This window comes from Strix uralensis, chromosome 10 (genome assembly GCF_047716275.1).
Source record: "Strix uralensis isolate ZFMK-TIS-50842 chromosome 10, bStrUra1, whole genome shotgun sequence".
Lineage (NCBI taxonomy): Eukaryota > Metazoa > Chordata > Aves > Strigiformes > Strigidae > Strix > Strix uralensis.
Window position 1 is genome coordinate 17,697,074 of NC_133981.1, and position 15,858 is coordinate 17,712,931.

At 55.6% G+C, this 15,858-nt stretch overlaps 2 protein-coding genes across 5 annotated transcripts in view; one reads left to right on the top strand and one right to left on the bottom strand.

Annotated features, from left to right (window-relative positions):
• Positions 1 to 8,293, bottom strand: PPM1M (protein phosphatase, Mg2+/Mn2+ dependent 1M). 2 transcript variants are annotated; one of them, XM_074879453.1, is made up of 11 exons: positions 7,837 to 8,066; positions 6,359 to 6,482; positions 6,040 to 6,084; positions 5,458 to 5,712; positions 4,859 to 4,971; positions 4,225 to 4,309; positions 3,783 to 3,901; positions 3,223 to 3,286; positions 1,734 to 1,841; positions 1,290 to 1,438; positions 1 to 1,026 (listed from the first exon to the last, which is right to left on the bottom strand). In XM_074879453.1, the coding sequence occupies exons 1-11, from the start codon at positions 8,052 to 8,054 to the stop codon at positions 882 to 884; spliced, it is 1,425 nt and encodes a 474-aa protein (XP_074735554.1). In that variant the 5' UTR covers positions 8,055 to 8,066; the 3' UTR covers positions 1 to 881. The 2 variants fall into 2 exon arrangements, with proteins under 2 accessions (XP_074735554.1, XP_074735553.1); XM_074879452.1 differs by lacking the exon at positions 6,040 to 6,084 and having other exon boundaries at positions 7,837 to 8,293.
• Positions 8,181 to 15,858, top strand: part of TWF2 (twinfilin actin binding protein 2) — a 26,047-nt gene continuing 18,369 nt past the window's right edge. Inside the window, exons 1-2 of one of the 3 annotated variants that reach the window (XM_074879454.1) lie at positions 8,210 to 8,299; positions 14,582 to 14,774. In XM_074879454.1, the coding sequence (XP_074735555.1) occupies positions 14,696 to 14,774 (79 nt within the window). In that variant the 5' untranslated portion in view covers positions 8,210 to 8,299; positions 14,582 to 14,695. Of the gene's footprint in view, positions 8,300 to 14,581; positions 14,775 to 14,829; positions 15,033 to 15,858 lie in introns of those variants that run through there. The other 2 variants (XM_074879455.1, XM_074879456.1) reach the window with 2 other exon arrangements.

Below are 15,858 nucleotides of genomic sequence, written 5' to 3' on the forward strand. Positions count from 1 at the left end.
TTTGAACAAACTGGGTTTATTTTACTTGGAGCTCTTCTACTAAATGGGCTGATGTACTTAAACACTTCAGTTCTTGTCAGTGCTACTGCTACAAAACCAGCTTTGCTGTCAGAAATGACCTGAATGAATAGAAAAAGTGTTGGCAAGTGGTGTGGACTAAGATTTGTTAGAAATCTGTATGTTGTATTACATACTGATACGCTTAAATGCTCTTAAATAACAGTAAGGCATGTATCTTTACACAGGAGGCTGCTGTACACTGATGAGTAGCTTCTGTGTGTTGAGGTGGCGCTGCCTACAAATGGCAACTTTCTGAAGAGGTCTGGGCTACTGCTTCAGCATCTGCGTTCCACAGGCACAGCCGTGCTGAACGCTGTCGCAGCAGCAACTCCCGGGTTTTCAGTACATCTCGCGTTTCAGCAAACGGATACGAGGGACTCTTTCGCTTATGCATCTGGTTTTACACAACTTGGTTCAAGTCTGATTAAAAACCAGCTCTTGAGACTGGCTGGATCTCAACTGATCCTCATTCTTCAATATTAAAAAGGGGGAAGGGTCACTAGAAACATGAATTTGAGTCTCGCTGTACTGCAAAGATCTTGGAAATAGTATCCTTCAGCTTGCATGGCCCCCTTTGCAATTCATCCTTGGCCCAACAATGAGCAAAGAGTAAGAGGAGTGATTTGTTGCCCGCTGTTCCTCTCTTGCATGTTCTTAAGCAGCTAATGTTCTTGTTGATCTTCTCCGTAAGTACTGGCTGTGCATTTTCAGGTTTTGCTGGAAGAGAGTGTACACGCACAGCAGAAATCCCTCAGTCTCGGCTTGGTGCTGAATAACACCACAGGAGGGGGCACAGAGATCCTGTGTGTCATTGCTAACAGTCAGTCCTCATCCCTCTTGTGCAGTGGGATGACAAATACAGAGATGTCATCGTAGGATGCCTCGCAGCTGTCATCCAACATCCACTGGTGGCCTCTCTTCTTTCCCCTGGCTCTGCATACCAAGCACTTGGCCAGTTCTGAAAATCTGGGTGGAAAAAATGCAAGGTTTGGGTTAACATGGCACTATTCCCTTAACAACATCAAGATGTGGCTTTATGTTGTCAAAATAGTAGGGGTTTTTTTTAAAGACACCAGCTTTATCATTGTTCCTTCAGGATGGGGAAAGATCAGGAGGCAGTTTCCCTAAATCAAAGGAAGGGTCATGCCAGAGCTGACCTAGAAGCACCTGTCTGCTTTTGGTCTGACCAGGTTCTTTGGAAAGGAAAACACCAGCAAAGCTGGTATTACCTGTGAGGATCTGTCCTGTTTTCTGCAAGGAAGCTCCTGACCACATGGGCCACCTCTTTGTTACACAGAACGTCCCAAAGGCCATCAGTTGCCATGATGAGGACATCGTCTTCCTTAATGTCGTGCTGAGCAAAGTCAAGTACATTCACCTGGAAAGCACAAGAGTAAATCGCTGACAATTCCTGCAGTGTACCGGAGGGGTCAGGGAGATAACTCTTCGCCTGAGAGATGTCAAAGTGGGACCAGGGTGCTTTGACTCCTTTATGTCCCCTTGCTGCTATGCTTCTAGATTCCTGTCCTGGGGATTGTCTCAGCAGCATGTGGAGAGATGGGGGATGGAAAAAGGACAAGGCTAAGACCTGTCAGGTCTGTAAGAGGTGGGTGCTACAAAGGAGGAGCAGCATGTTTAATTCCATTCTGCAATTCCCATGTGCTGTGACTGACCTTGGGAATGCAGGAGAGGAAAGGTTTGACTTCAATGTTGGTGTCGATGACTTTGAGTTGGTGATCCCCCAGACCTCGAGAGACAGCCAGAGTCCCCAGCAAGCGAGCCTGGCCCCAAACAAAGCAAAACAGTATTGAAACACAAGAATGTGGCACCGTTAAAGGCTGATGTGTGGCCTGTCCTGACTGATCTATGTGTTGCCTTTAGGACCCTTCTCCAAGCATCAGCCAGAACAGCCCCTGGCGACTTCAGAGATGGAGGAATGATCAGAAGTGATGGCCTGATGTGAGTGTGGAGACAGCCTGCCCGTGGACGGCTCCTGGTGGCCCACGGTGTGCTCTGGAGTTAGTACCTGTGCTCTGGGTAATGCTACAGACCTCAGGAAGCCCATGGTGGCATCTGCTCTTGATTGGAGTGGTGAGGAAGAAAACTGGGTGGGTTGGGGAGGAAGAGGTCCCTTCTCCTGGCAAAGGAGGTTCTGCACTGTCTCCTTGCAGAGGGAGTGTGTGGGAATACAACAGAAGATTGGTGAGGAGGATTGTAAACACGCACAAGTATTGCAAAGCACATATATCACACTAAGTGTTGTTTAGTTTTGTGTGCTTGATAGGTAGAATGTCTGCTTAGATAACATAGGCCTGTGATAGACTCAGAGGCACCTTACCAAACATGTTTGAGATTCCTGCCCTGCTGTGGGAAAGATCAAAGCACAGTGGAAAACTACACCTGCAAAAATCTGATACACAGGAGAAAGCAGCAGGTTCGAGATCTTTCTCTTTTCTTTTTGGCTAGCAAGGACCGAGCTCTGTGGTGCCTGTGTCCCTGCTTGTGTGCCTATGGCCAGGTGCTGCTGCAGAGATCCCCCAGGCCGTGAGGTAACGAGAATAAATTTACTCTTTGCATTTCATCGTGGTTTTGTGGGTGTTCCTGCGTCCTGCCTGTGCAGGCTCACACAGCGTGCCATGCAGGTTGTAGTGCTGTGGGAGGTGAAGGGGCTTTCTGCCTGACTCCAGCAGGCAGACACTGGATGTGTACAGTCATTGCTTCTCCCTGCTTCCTCCTTCCCTCCCCAGGCTCCTTTTCTCAGCCTCTCCTCGAGGAAGAGGGTTTGTGGGAAAGGTGCTAGAGCGGGAGGAGACAGTCCAAAGTGGGATCTGATGAAATAAGTTTTCGTTTGAAATGAGTTCTTGTGCACAAGGGGGGATGAGGAAAGGGCAGGCTGGCTCAGGGATGCTGCCTGCTCCGCTAGCAGGTACTCTGGAGGAGGGTACAACCTCTGCTCCGGAGGGCTCTGGTTTACACTAAGCAGGCAACACGGTGCTAGCAAAGGGAGCTGCGGGACTGCGCCATGCTGGAGCGCCCCAGAGCATTGGGTGTGCTGCAGCCCCAGTCTGCCGTAGTGCCCTGGAGCGTGACTGAGTGACAGGGATGCTGAGGACCCCCAGCAGACTTGCTTCTGCCTTCCCAGTGTGTAAAGCATTAAGCTACCTGCTTCCCGTGACCATGGACAAGAGGATACTTGAGGTCGGCTTTCTCCACTGTCTTGTATCCCCTAGAACAGAGAATTCACCATCGATTTGGGATTTGTCTGACTTGACAGTACAACCAAGTCAAAGCATTTTGACTGAGATTCGACCCTTGTGGTGCCCCCACGCACAGGCAGCTGACTGAGGAAAGGGCAAGGTGACTTGTTGAAGCAGATGCAGTGAAGATGACCCCTTGCTGAATGCCCAGGTGGTTTTCCCTATCCTATTCCTCCCCAGCTTGTACTTGCACCACGCTGGGACTCTCTGCACCAGCCCCACCTCACCGGATCCCCGAAGGACCATCTCAGCTGTTTCCTAACTGCCCTGCCAGAGCCCCAGTCCCTCCATCACAGGGGAGGCTGCTCACAGCATCATCCTTCACTTTATCTGGCACAGCTTTGCACTGCCAAGCCCACTGCTCTCGCCAGTGGGGCATGCCCCTTCTCCCTGCGCCTCCCCATTGCTGTGAGCCAGTAAAGCTGTCGTGTGCCATAGCCTTATCCTCAGGCAGAAAGGACTCACCAGCCCTCCATGAAGTAATCCCGGTACAGGACTTTCTGGCCCACGTCATCTCCCTTCAACCTCCGTGGAAACTCAAAGCGTGTGAACTCGCCATCCAGGAGCTTTGGGAAAAGAAAAGCCTGGAGGCGAGAATGAAAGCATGAGGATGGACAGGTTCTGCTTCAGTGGAGCAGGGCACCAGAACGGCTTCTGCCTCAGGACTGGCACTCAGCAGAACAATGGTGAACAGAACTGGGAAAGCACATCCTAAGGAGGATGTAAGCATCTCCCATACTAAAGGCTGTTGATTGAATCTTGCCCCCAGCCCTCCTTGGCTAGTGCCAGATGGCATTCTGGCCCCACAGTGGCCTTTGAGGAAAGCTGGTGGTCCTCTTGCCACCAGCCCTCTGTGACCCAGAAGGATGCTCACAGCTGGATTGTCTGATATGCAGGAGTCACTCACCAAGTGCTGGATTCGCTGCCTCTCTGTCTCAGGTGTGAACTCGCAGCTCATGGGCACAACATCATCCTTCAGAACAAGAATCGCCCTGTGAGGGGGAAGAGGCAAAGTGCTGAGATGTGTCTGTCACTGCAGCCCTCCTCTTACTGAGGCTAGCCCCAGGGTCAGCTAGGTGCGGGCCAGGGGGTAACCAGCGGCAGAACAATGCCAGAGCATAGCTCTGCACCCAGAAACCTTTAAAAATGCCAGTGTATTTTAAATAACTCCATTGCAATTTCACTGTTGCAGCAGAGAACTGAGCTTGTCTGGTTTGACAATGGTAGAATTCACTGCTGGAGGAATGGTGGGCCAAGGCCAGATGAGGAAGGTCTTGAAATCACTTTCCACTTTTAAACACCTGCCAGGCTGAGCTTACTGCTGCACTACCACCCTAGTGCTGCCCTGTGGCTGGGCAGCGTTAGTCTCTTGAAATCCCAAAACCCTTCCTGGAGGCATGAGAGCACCCGTCCTTCCATCAGGCCCTGTGGCAGGCAGGAGGGAAATGGCTGGATTGCACATTTAGCTTCTGCAGGATTAAATAAGATGCAGGAAGTCTTGCTTATCTCCCAGCTCTCATCCCCCTTTTATTATGGCTCACCTGCTGTCCCCAGCATTAGCCACATACAGCTTTCCCTGGAAATAAAGGGCAGCCAGAGCAGTGCAGCCTCCTGTCTGGTTTGTAGCTTCCATCTCCTGGCCGATGACTTCATCCTGTTGGTTTAAATAAGTTTGGAGAGTGATATGAGCCAGGCTGCTGCTTTCTGCTGCTACCTCATGCCTCCCAGCAGAAATCCAGAACTAAAACTGATTGCAGACGGCCACAGGAAACCAGCAAGGCGAAAGACAATGTTGCTTTGGTACAGCCAACAAAACTGTTGCTACTCAACTAAGGACTGCTTTAGGAGCACAATGGGGAGATCTCAAACTCGTATGTGCTGTACGAGTGTGGCAGTAGCCACCACCTAGTCCTAAAGAAGTGTAACCCCTGGGTGCAGCTTAGCAGAGATGCTGTCGCTTTGCTCTGGGTCAGCACTGCTGACGTACAATAGATCTGAGGCAGATCTTGGGGACCTGACCCCATGCGATCTCTGCATGCTTGAAGGTTTGGCTGAACATTCCTGCCTGCTCTGTGAGCTGCAGAACTGCAGACCTTGCCCACCGTGGGGAGGGACGGACTGACTGCTCAGGGGTACTCACGCATTCCTGGAAGGCGTTCTCCAGCGCTCCCACCACCAGGTCCTCTGCCTGGATGTCCTTCTCCTCCACGAACTGGGGGTCACTGTCGCAAACGCAGCGTCCGCTGAGATGCATGGGGGGACGGGCCTCTGTGATGCCTCCCACAACCTCCTCCAGCTTCTGCTTGATGCAGTAGTGCAAGTAGTTGGAGGCAATGATGGCAGCTTCTGGGCCACCGTGGCCGTCAAACAGTGCCCAGTAGTAACCGGTCAGAAACTGCGGCGAGGAAGAGGGACAGCAAAGAAGGGGAAGATGGGCTGGAGAGGTCGTACAGGTGGCAGGCTCACAGCCAGGACATCACTGTACGTGTTTTGCCTGGCTTTTCCACCCCAGCTACCCCTCCCTGCCACCAGATAATCTCCTGAGCAGCTCAAATTCACATGATGCCCCTGTGCTGCTCTGCCAGGCCGGTCACCTGAGCTCTGAGCACCTGGATTCGCTGCCACCCACCCTCACACACTGCTCTTCTGTGTTTTAGGGGAGATAGGGCCATTTTACAAGAGGTGAGGCAGAGCCGCTCCCAGGTGAGAGCATCCCACATACCTGCTTCACGTTGCTGTCCCCAAGTGATGACAACACACACCAGCCCTTGAAAGCAGAGCAAGGACAGTAAAGGAAAGGTGAGGCACCAAGTAAAGGGCTTGAGCAACCTCACGTGCTGCAAGTCATGGGCCACAGAAGTAGAAATGGCACATACAGGCAGAACTGGGTGTTTGCTGGCCAGACCTAAGGTACATGGGTGCCCTAAACGTGTGCAAGGAAGGGTTTCAGCGCATGGGCATGTGGGACTGATGGGGCAACCCTGTGTTTCCTGTACCTGGGCCCTTGGGTGCAGACCAGGGTGAGCACAGGGGAGCTATACCTGCGTGGAGCACAGGATCAGCCATTCCTCATCCTCCTCCAGGCCTGGCTCTCTCCTCCGGATGGAGATCTGACAGCAGGCTGCCTGGTCCTCGTTGAACTCCGACTTCTCAGCATTGATAACCCTGGGGGTGCAAATGCTCCAGGTAAGGCGTGTGGACGCGCTGCACCTCGCCTGCTCCCAGCCAGCTGGGCTGGGTGCTCTGCAGCCATGGCCAGCGGCTGCACCTTGCCCCTTCCTTCCAGCCCCATGTTCCCTACTCCCTTTTCAGACTCGAGGATCTCTTTGCTGGGGACCTAAATAACCAGCCCTTTACGTGCAGCAGAGAAAAGCTTGACCACGGATACAGGGACCAGTGAGTGGTTTTGGAGCACCCTGGCCTCAGTCAGCCCTTGTCAGCAGCCCACACTGTGCTATTTCCTTGGTGACACAGTGAATTGCAAAACCACCACCATTGTTTTTCCTTCCAGCGCTCCTAATGTTTGTCCCTGGATCTCCTTGCACAGCTCTCCTGGCACTGCTTCTCTCTCCATACTGCACCATCCCATGACCACAGGGTCGTGACATGGTCTGGCCAGGATTTGGGAACAGCTCCTGGCTGAAGTTGTTCTGCCTGATCCATCTCCTCCGCCCTTAAAAATGGGAAATTGTGAGATTTCCCGTGATCTTCCCCCTCCCTTTGTTTTACTAGGAGCAAGGGGATAGACACCTGGTGCTGTTAGCCCCAAGAAACTCCCCCCCCCTGCCCCAAGCATCCTCCCTGCTCCCCCCTGCGAGGGAGGGCTTTCTGCCCGCCGCTGCCCAACGCAGCAGAAGAGCCCTGCCTGAGCAGCTCCCTGCAACCAGGGCGCAGAGCAGGGGATGGGCGACATCCCAGCGGTAAAATTATGGTGTAAACACCACTGCAGCAGGAGACGAGATACTTGAACTGACCTGATTCTGCTCTCAGGGCTGCCCCTGCCACTTGTCACAAGCAATGGTGACCCGCTCTGCGGCTGGCAGGGTGCAGGCAGCTAAATGCAGGCAGGGGAGTGTGCGGGTGTGTCCCACGCTGCTGCCAGCCACGGGCAGGGAGGGAAGAAGGGCCGAGGAAAACCTGCCGCCACATCACACCCCGCTCTGCTGCTGTGCCTGGAGGAGGAAGCGGCTCCCCCCGTGCAGGCAGGTGCGGGCAGGGACCGATTCCTGCCTCCAGCCGCCCTTCTCCAGGGGAAGGCTGAAGCTCCGTGCCTGCGCGGGGCAGCGGGGGGGGGGGGGGGAAGAAGCGGGGTGCGACCACCCCCTGGGCACCGCCTAACCCCCCCCCCCGCAGCCCCCACACCCCCAGGAGCCCCCTAACCCCCACCCGCAGCCCCCGGGCTTCCCCCCAACCCCCGCCAAACCCCTGTAGCACCCTGGGAGACCCTCTAACCCCGCGCCCCCCGCGGGTCTCCCGGAGCCCCCTTCCCGGGGTGGCCCCGCTGCCGACCCGCACTCACTCGGCGTAGCCCGCGCCCCAGGGCAGGGGCCGCTCGGGCCCGGTGCCCCGCACGGCCCGCCCGCCCCGCGGGCTCTCCTCGACGCCGCCGCCACGCAGGAACTTAGGCCGGCGGTAGCGGAGGGCGGTGGGCGGCGGGCTCGGGCCGGGCCCCTGCGTGCCCCCGGGCCGCTCCGCGGGGCCGCCCCGCCGCCACCGCCGCAGCCACTCGCCGGACATGGCGGGGCCCGACGGGGGCACGCGCGGCGCTACCGACCTCCGCCAGGGGGCGCCGCAGGGCGGCCCCGGTGGCACCTCCCCGGGGCGGGGGGGGGCGGTGGCTCCTCCCCGGGGCGGGGGGGGCCGTGCTCCCGGCCCCGGAAGCGGGCGGTGCTGCCGGCCGAGCCGTTTCCTGCCCGGGACGCGGCGGAGCCGGAGCGGGACGGAGCCGAGCGGAGCCATGACTCACCAGACCGGCATCCACGGTAAGCGGCGCCCGCCGAGCCGCCGGTCCCCTCCCGCGGGGTGTCTGCTGCTGCCGGGCTGGGCGGGGGCCGGACGCCCACCCCCCCGGTCTGGGCTGCTCCCCCGCACCCCCCGCGGGAGGCACCAACGGGGACGCGCCCTCAGCATCCCCCGGCCCCGCCGCCGCAGCGATGATGGGGGCGAGAAGATGAAGCTTCCTGAAGGAGCCGGCGGGTTTTCCTGCAAGTAGCCGCCGGGGGGGGGAGGCTGGGAGGGGCACTGAGCCGGGCTCAGCGCATTTGGGTGCTTGCAGGAGGTGAAGGAGGGGGTCTGGCTCCGGGGATGCTGCTGGTGAGGGGCTCTCCTGCATCCTTTGTCTGGGCTGATGGTAACAAACCGCCGTGACCCCGCTCAAAGACGCCTTCTGCTGCGGCAGCACCTTCACCCGCACAGCTCTGCTTCGCCGCAGCCCCGCATCGGCCCCGGCCACATCCCCCCCCCCCGCCACGGGGCTGCTCGGCCCCCAGCGCTGCGCCTCCTCCCGGGGGGGACTGCAGAAACCCCCCGTAAATCCCCGCCTGACCGTTGCGTTTGGGGGGAAGCTCCCCGCTTTCTCCGCTCGCTCCCTACAGGACCCGGCCCGCACCCTGAGACGACAGTTTTTGCGTTTACGGCAGCGTTTGGTGCGGGACCGTGTGTCCTCACGGTATTTCCCTCCTGCTCCCCCACCTGCCAACTCAATTAACAATATTAATCGGGAGTAGAGGTGTTGCATAATTTATGTAACCCAATCAATATGCGAGCAGGGAGGTGAGAGCAGCCGCCCCTGAAGCCCGGCTCCGTGCCGGGCAGCTGCGAATCCAGCACGGCTGTGTGCCCCGGGAGGGGAGCTGGGACATTGGCCTCGCAGCTCCCTTCCTCACGGCCAGCACCTTTGTGCAAGAGTACTGAATTCATGGCTGCTGTTCCATCATGGCACGAGCATCTTTGTTCCTTGAGTGCATGGTCGAGAGCATCCTTCCCGTTCAGATGCTCCTGGAGGAGCTGGAGCTGAGAAGCAGTTAGCCATGGTGCTTAGATGTTTCTCCTGCTCTGCCTGGGAGCACTAGTAGCTGACAATATTTGGGTTCAGATTTGTTGCTTGTGGGACACTGAAGTTCAGGGTCTAGTTAAATGTTTCCTCCCCTGTAAAAAAAAAAATTTAAAAAGAAATCAATAGGATGGACCCCAGTGCCCACCTGAACTCTCGGTGCACCAGCCCTGCTCTGCAGAGCTCTCCTGTGGGGTTTGGTGCAGGCAAGGCCTGTTGTGCTGCCTGTGCCCCAAGAGGCAGCTGCCTGTTGCTTGCCGCCATGCCCGTCTGCTCCTCTGCCGCTGATGCCGTCCTGCCTGGCACCCCCACGCCTGCCGGGGGGGATGCGCTGGCTTGGCGAAGCCAATGAGCTGCTCTCTGAGAGCACTGACCTTTGCTGACCTTGGTTGCCCACCGCTTGGCAACCCCTGCTGGGCCCAGCGCAGAGAGTCACTGAGAGTTATTGTTGCCCGTGGGACGTAGCGTGCCCCGTCAGCAGCGCTCTGCTGGAAAGGGGAAGGGACTCGGACTTCCCCCGAGGAGCTGTAGCCGGTGCAGGGTGGGGATAGACCCAACGGCTCTGCCCAGGCAGCAGATCCCCAAGCTGGGGGTGATGTAAAAACGTCCACGTGGTTTTGAAAAATAACTTGTGTTGGGTGGTCTCGCTCTCGTAGCATCTTGGACATCTCTGGGTGGCTGAGCTCTCTGGATCCTCTCCTCCGTGCCCTGCTGCGCAGTCCCTCTTCCAGAAAGCGGCCGTTTCCTCTTTGAATGTAAAACTGCCCTTCCAACACCTGCGATGCTGAACTGGGGCACTCTGGGCTGTAAGGGAACCACCCTGGGGTGGGGTTTGGGGTACTTCAGTCCTCCCCACCTTGGCACAGTGATCAAATTAATTCCTTCACTTGGCCAAGAGTAGGTTCAATATCAGATGAGGGGCAGCAATCCTGCTTCTACTTTCATTCCCTCAGCTGAGGTGCTGAGGTCGGTTGTTTGTCGAGGAGGAGGGATTTTCTGCATCTTCCTGGTTTCTGGGGCCTCGTTATTTTTGTGTGCGCGCATTGCTTTGTGTTTTTTCGTTCCCATTTCTTCCCCGTTTGCAGGAAGGCATCTGCTCCCGCAGGAGTTACGTTCAGACCCGCTGGTTAGCTTAGGGGAGGTTGCAGACAAGCTGGCGAGAGATTTTGGTTGACACTGTGCTAGATCAGTGTGAGAGCAGGGAGACGTGGTGATGGGGGAGCCCCCAGAGCAGCCCCCCACTGCGATGCTACAGAGTAATCCTGGCTTTTGGGGAGAAGCAGGTGGTCCTCGAGGAGGGGGAGCAATGGCAGTGAAGAGCCACAGGTTCAGGGTATTTAATCAGGGCTGAGCCTTTCACGCAGAGGCAAGAGGCTAATTATTATTTTTTTTAGTTATCCGTGGCAGCTCCCTTGAAGGTGCTGGCGAGAAAACTGGGCTGCCATGGAGACTGCCGGGCTGGGGAGGCGGTTGGAAGCTGGCGAGGGTTGCTTTGGGCTTCTTGGGGCAGGAAACCTGCTTTTTAACTACAGCTAGGAGGGTTTGCCAAGTATTTTTGCAGTCCCTGTTCTGCTCTGAGTGGCATTAGATGGGGACAGCATTTGCTGTTCGAGTTTAAAAGCCTGGCCTGGCCACTGTGCCTTAGGAAGGTGATGCTGAACCAGGGCTCTGATGCTGGTTGGAGGTCACCCAGTCACCTCTAGGTGCTCTGTTGTGACCTCTGGGTAGAGAGAAAAAGTCTCTTAAAGGGGATTTTTTTTCATCTAGAAAGTAATCAAATGCATGTTGTTTTTTCAACCAAAAAAATAATTTGGTGCTGGCTCTTTCTGGGGTAGGTGGCAAGATGTGAGCATAAGGACCTTTGCTCCCGTCCATGGCTGAGCCTCCACTTTGACCCAGGACTGGATCTTGCACTGGGAAGGTATCTGGTAGGAATGGCCATTTGCTTCAGGAGAAGCATAACCGTGATGCACCCAGACAGGAATGATGTCAGATGGCAAAAAAGGAGCAGAAAGGGGGGACCTGGGAGCTGCTGGGTCTGCAAAGGTCTCCTTTGAAACCAGCCAGCTTCCTGGCTCTTCAATGAGAAGAAAGCCAGAGAAGAAAGAAGGAGCTTCTCTCGGTATCCACCACTTCCTCAGCCCCTCTCCTCCCGCCGTGCTGGGAGGCAGTTCTGGCTCCCGAGGTGCCTGGCCTTCTGAATTTGGAGGTGGCTTTGTGTCTGGGATGCCAGGGGTAACCCCCTAAGCAGGGACGTGTCACACTATGCCGTCAGCCGAGGAGGAGGGATGGCTGGTCCGTGGGGGACAGAGGGCACTGGGCTGCTGGAAGGATGGCTTTGAGGAGCCAGTCCCCACTTGTGAGCTCTTTTCTGGGGCCAGCACCCAACTCAGAGGTTGAGGCCCGCTTGGGGTGATGGTCCATGTCCCAGTGGGCAGCACATCAGGATGACCAGAGCGGCAGCGTGGCTGGAAGACCAGACAAACACCCTGAGATGTCAAACCCCTTGAAGTTAAGCACCTAAAGTGGCGGGGTAGAGAAAATCCATCGGAAAGCCTGCATCGAGAGGCTGTAAATTCAGGATTGCTGCCAGGGTCCCGGTCCCACCTGACACCCAAACCAGTAGTCCCAGCGGTGGCTTTACTGGACAGAGGAGAGGTGCAGTAACCAGCAACTTCTGCAGGCAAAGCAGTACTGTGCATGCTGGCACCACCACTTTGCTCTGGGATGCTGTGTCGCTGGCTGGATCCGAGCGATGCTGCCTGCAGGGTGGGCTCTGCATACCCGGGAGCAAGGGAAGGGCCAAATCACTGAACTGAGGTGCCAGAGCTGAGAAGAGATGGGTCCTGGGCACACACATGGAAAATCCGGTGTTGAGAAGCAACTGGCTGGTGTCAGGATTTGTAATACAGACCAGGAATCGTGTGAAATCCTGCAGGATACAGCCCAGTCCCACAGGAGATTGGGAGAAAAGCTTTGCTTATGTCCTCTCTCACTGAGATATTTTTCCCCCACTTCTTTCTATTTTCTTCTGACATCTCTAGCTTTTTCCCTGAGAAAAGATTCCCTGCAAGGACATTTTTTTTTTTCCATGGTAAGAAATAAAATCCTCTTAGCGCTTAAACTGACCAGCCACATCCGTCAGCGGAAAAGCTCTCTGCAGCAAGCGGGATGAGCAGGCGCTGCGCGATGAGTTACACTGGGGTAGGCTGAAAAGGATGAATTTCAGCAGCAGCAACAGCTATTTTGTGCCTGTTGCAGTTGTGCCCTTTCCTGGATGCCCCAGCCGGAGCTGGGCAGAGCTGCCTGTGCAGGGAAAGTGTGGGTGGTGCAGGTGTTTTATCCATCAGCACCTCAACTACTGTCTGGCCAAGCATCCCTGGAGCTTGGACAAGTTTTGCCCAGGTTTGTGGCTGGATTTTTGGCTGAGTTTCGCTGTTGCATCCCAGGCACGCTGTGCCCCGGCCAGTGAAAGGGAAGCAGCCACTTGGAGTCGCATCGACTTGAAGATTATGTCCAGGGAATGAAAGATTGATGGCCAGAGGCTCGGGTTTCCCGTCGGGAGGGCAAGGTGACTCGATGTATTGAGAGAGGCATCTGTTTCAGGGAGCATGTATTATTGATCTGGGAGCTGGGCGCTGTCATCGGGATGGGGGGTGATTGGGAAGGTTGAATAAGCAAAAACCTGTTGCTCCCCCAACAAGTGACTGAGAGGGTGGAGGAGGGAAAAGTGCAGGGGAGGCAGTGTGGCTGTCGCCTCCATCCCCATCCCCGTGGTGCTTCCTTGAGGGTTGCGCAGGCGGCTCCGCTGGCACCCTGGCATCCCCGGGGAGAGACTGACCCGTTGCTGTGACTACGGCTGCCATCACTGCGTGGTGCCTCTGTCTCCCTCCAGCCTTGTTACAGCCTGGCTCAGCTCAGATAAGCTAATTGGGGCTGTAAACATCAAAAAAAGGCTTGACTTTGGGAATGGCTTTTGTGGTGGGATGGTACCCCCAAGCTCCATCTCGCAGCATTTTCAGGCAAGCGTGATGCTTCAAGCCCGGCACTGAAATCTCCTGGGGCCTGATCCAAACGGCCTCATCCCAGGGCAGGGCAGCTGCCTGCTCTGGTGGCAAACAGCACATCCGTTCAGTAGGTGCAAGGATCTGGCCACCCCGCTGGTCCCTGAGGCGTGGGGTCTTTAGGCTTCGGTCTGTGCCTGCTCGGTGCTGCTGAGGGCGGAGGCACTGCCCTGCCTTCCCACCATGAGCTCCTCTTCTCCTCTGGCAGCTTGCCTGCATGGCCAGGGCCACCTGAAGGCCACTGCTGGCCAAACCATCATCGCCCTGCCACGCTGCAAGCTGCCCAGCCTGGTGTCCTGGTGCCAACAGCCCTCTGTCCCAAATGGGTAGCAGGTGCTGCTGGGCAGGGAGCTTTTGTGGTGCTGGGGGACCTGGGACATGCTGTCAGCAGACTGTTAAATGCAGGTGGCTCGTGAGTAGGGGACAACTCATCTGCAGCCTACGAACAGATGGGAGAGGGAGGTGCTGCACGACTCAGTGGCTGGAGGCAATTTTTGGGCTGTCATGCATGAAAGTGTGGCTGAACAGGCATGGGTGCTTGTGCCCACCATGTCTGCCAGGAGGGCTGATGGCAGGACTGCCTTGTAGAAAGGCCAGAAGGTTCCTCAAGACGCCACTGAGCTCATCCTGCCTCAAAGCAGCAGCATCCTGGGAAGGTTTCTGGAGGCTTTTTGGGGCAGGAATGGAGGCATGGTGTCCTTCCCAGAGTCTGGTCACCCTCATCGTGAGGTTTCCCAAGTGCCAAGATGGGACCTGATGTTTCTGGCTGGAAAACTAGTACAAGTCGTTCATCATTTTTCCTCTTTCCTCTGGGCCAACCAGCCCTGGTTTCTTTGGTTGCTCCTGCATGCTGTGTCCTCTGGCATAGATGCTGTCCATCCTGTGCCTTGCTCCTTGCATGATGCTGAGCCTGGACGTGCTGGTTTTGCTGTGCCTGCAGCCTTGTCAGCACCAGATAACATGGTCATGCTCTTGTTTGTGCCCTCATGAATGACTTTGCTGGCAACAACATGAAGTGATTAACCTGATCTTGGCTTGCAACCCTCCTCTCTTTTCTGGAGTTGCTGGACCCTGCATCGGTGTTGCTGGTCCTTCTAGTTATGGTACTTGCTTCCTGTTGAGTTTCATCCTATGTCTTTTTTTCCCAGCCCATTTCTCCAGTCTCCTGAGAGAACGGTGAATTCTCCAGCACGCTCTTGCATCTCCTCTAGCTTCCCGCCTTACAGCTGCAGGAGGCACTATTGCAGTTGCCAGAAGTGTTCATGGAAATGTGGACTAAACCTGGACCCACCACGGGTCCCCAGGAGACCTTGCTTGATCCACCCTCTGATACCTCCCAGAGTGAGTTATCCATGCAGTTCTGTGTCCGTGCCGTAGAGGTTCACCACCATCGTGTTTCCCAAGCTGGCTTCTGACACTTGGAGACACTTAGAAAGCTGAGCTGAGACCCCTGAAGCCCACAGGTCTGTGGCTCTGTGGGAGGAAGCTAGGTTGATCTCATGCAACTTGGTCTCAGTAGATCCCCACTGGCTGTAGCCCAGCTTGGGTTTGTTTCTGGATTATTTGTTCCAGGATTTTCCAGGAACCCATGTCTCGAGGGTGTTGGATGTGCAGGTTCCCTTCCACTCTTCTGCCCCATCGCTTCTCCCTTGCTCTGCTTTTTGTGGTTTCCCCACACGTGGGTTTTTCAGCCCTTGAGTTGGGTCCTGGAGTCTTCCTGGCAAGGAGATGCCTTGGGGCAGAGGTACTGCTCACCTCCATCTACAGGGTAAGGTCTCCTCCCTGCCTTTCTTCCAGAGCTGGTTGTGGACTTTTGTATTAATATTTCAGGCACGTGAGCCATCTCGTCAAGTCTGCTGTGCCAATTAAATTGTAATCATGCTGTAACGAAGCAGTTGCTGAGCTCGTGCTGAAAACCTTCGCTAGCTTATTCCTCTCCCTCCTCTCCGTCTCTTGGCTCTCGTCATGAGAGACAGAAGGGAACATTGAAGACACCCTGGTGATTTTTTTATTTAAATGAAAATTGTTTTGTTTTGTTTTTAATTCCAGCAGAATTAAAGCTTGGAAGCCTGCTCTGAGTGTTTTTTGAAACGTTAGCCGCTGCCTTCTCTGGAAAGCATCTCCCTCCTTGGCAGACCTTGTGGTATTTCCCGTCGTGCGCTTGGCTTCTCCGACAGCATCTGTGCTTTTCCCCATCCCCTTAAACCATTCTGTACCTACACAGGTCCCAGCACTTGGCTGTCACTTGTCAATCACTAAACTATCAATCATCCCAGCTGTTGATTCAGTACTTCTGGGGACTCTTAGCATTTCCAGGTGGGCTGGGAGGTTGCATTTGCCCAGACTTTCCTGATTTTTCCAGGCCTCCGTGTGCCCTTGGGCTCTGGAAAGGATGGGGTCAGGCCAGAGGGATAGCACTGCAGAG

Excerpts from the sequence above, each read along its gene's own strand:
- PPM1M (XM_074879452.1), bottom strand. The coding sequence starts at position 8,276 with ATGGCTCCGCTCGGCTCCGTCCCGCTCCGGCTCCGCCGCGTCCCGGGC. Across the intron at positions 5,713-6,358 it reads TGATCCTGTGCTCCACGCAG|TTTCTGACCGGTTACTACTG; the intron begins GTATAGCTCCCC and ends TCCTCGCCGCAG. Across the intron at positions 1,439-1,733 it reads TCCTCTCCTGCATTCCCAAG|GTGAATGTACTTGACTTTGC; the intron begins GTCAGTCACAGC and ends TGTGCTTTCCAG.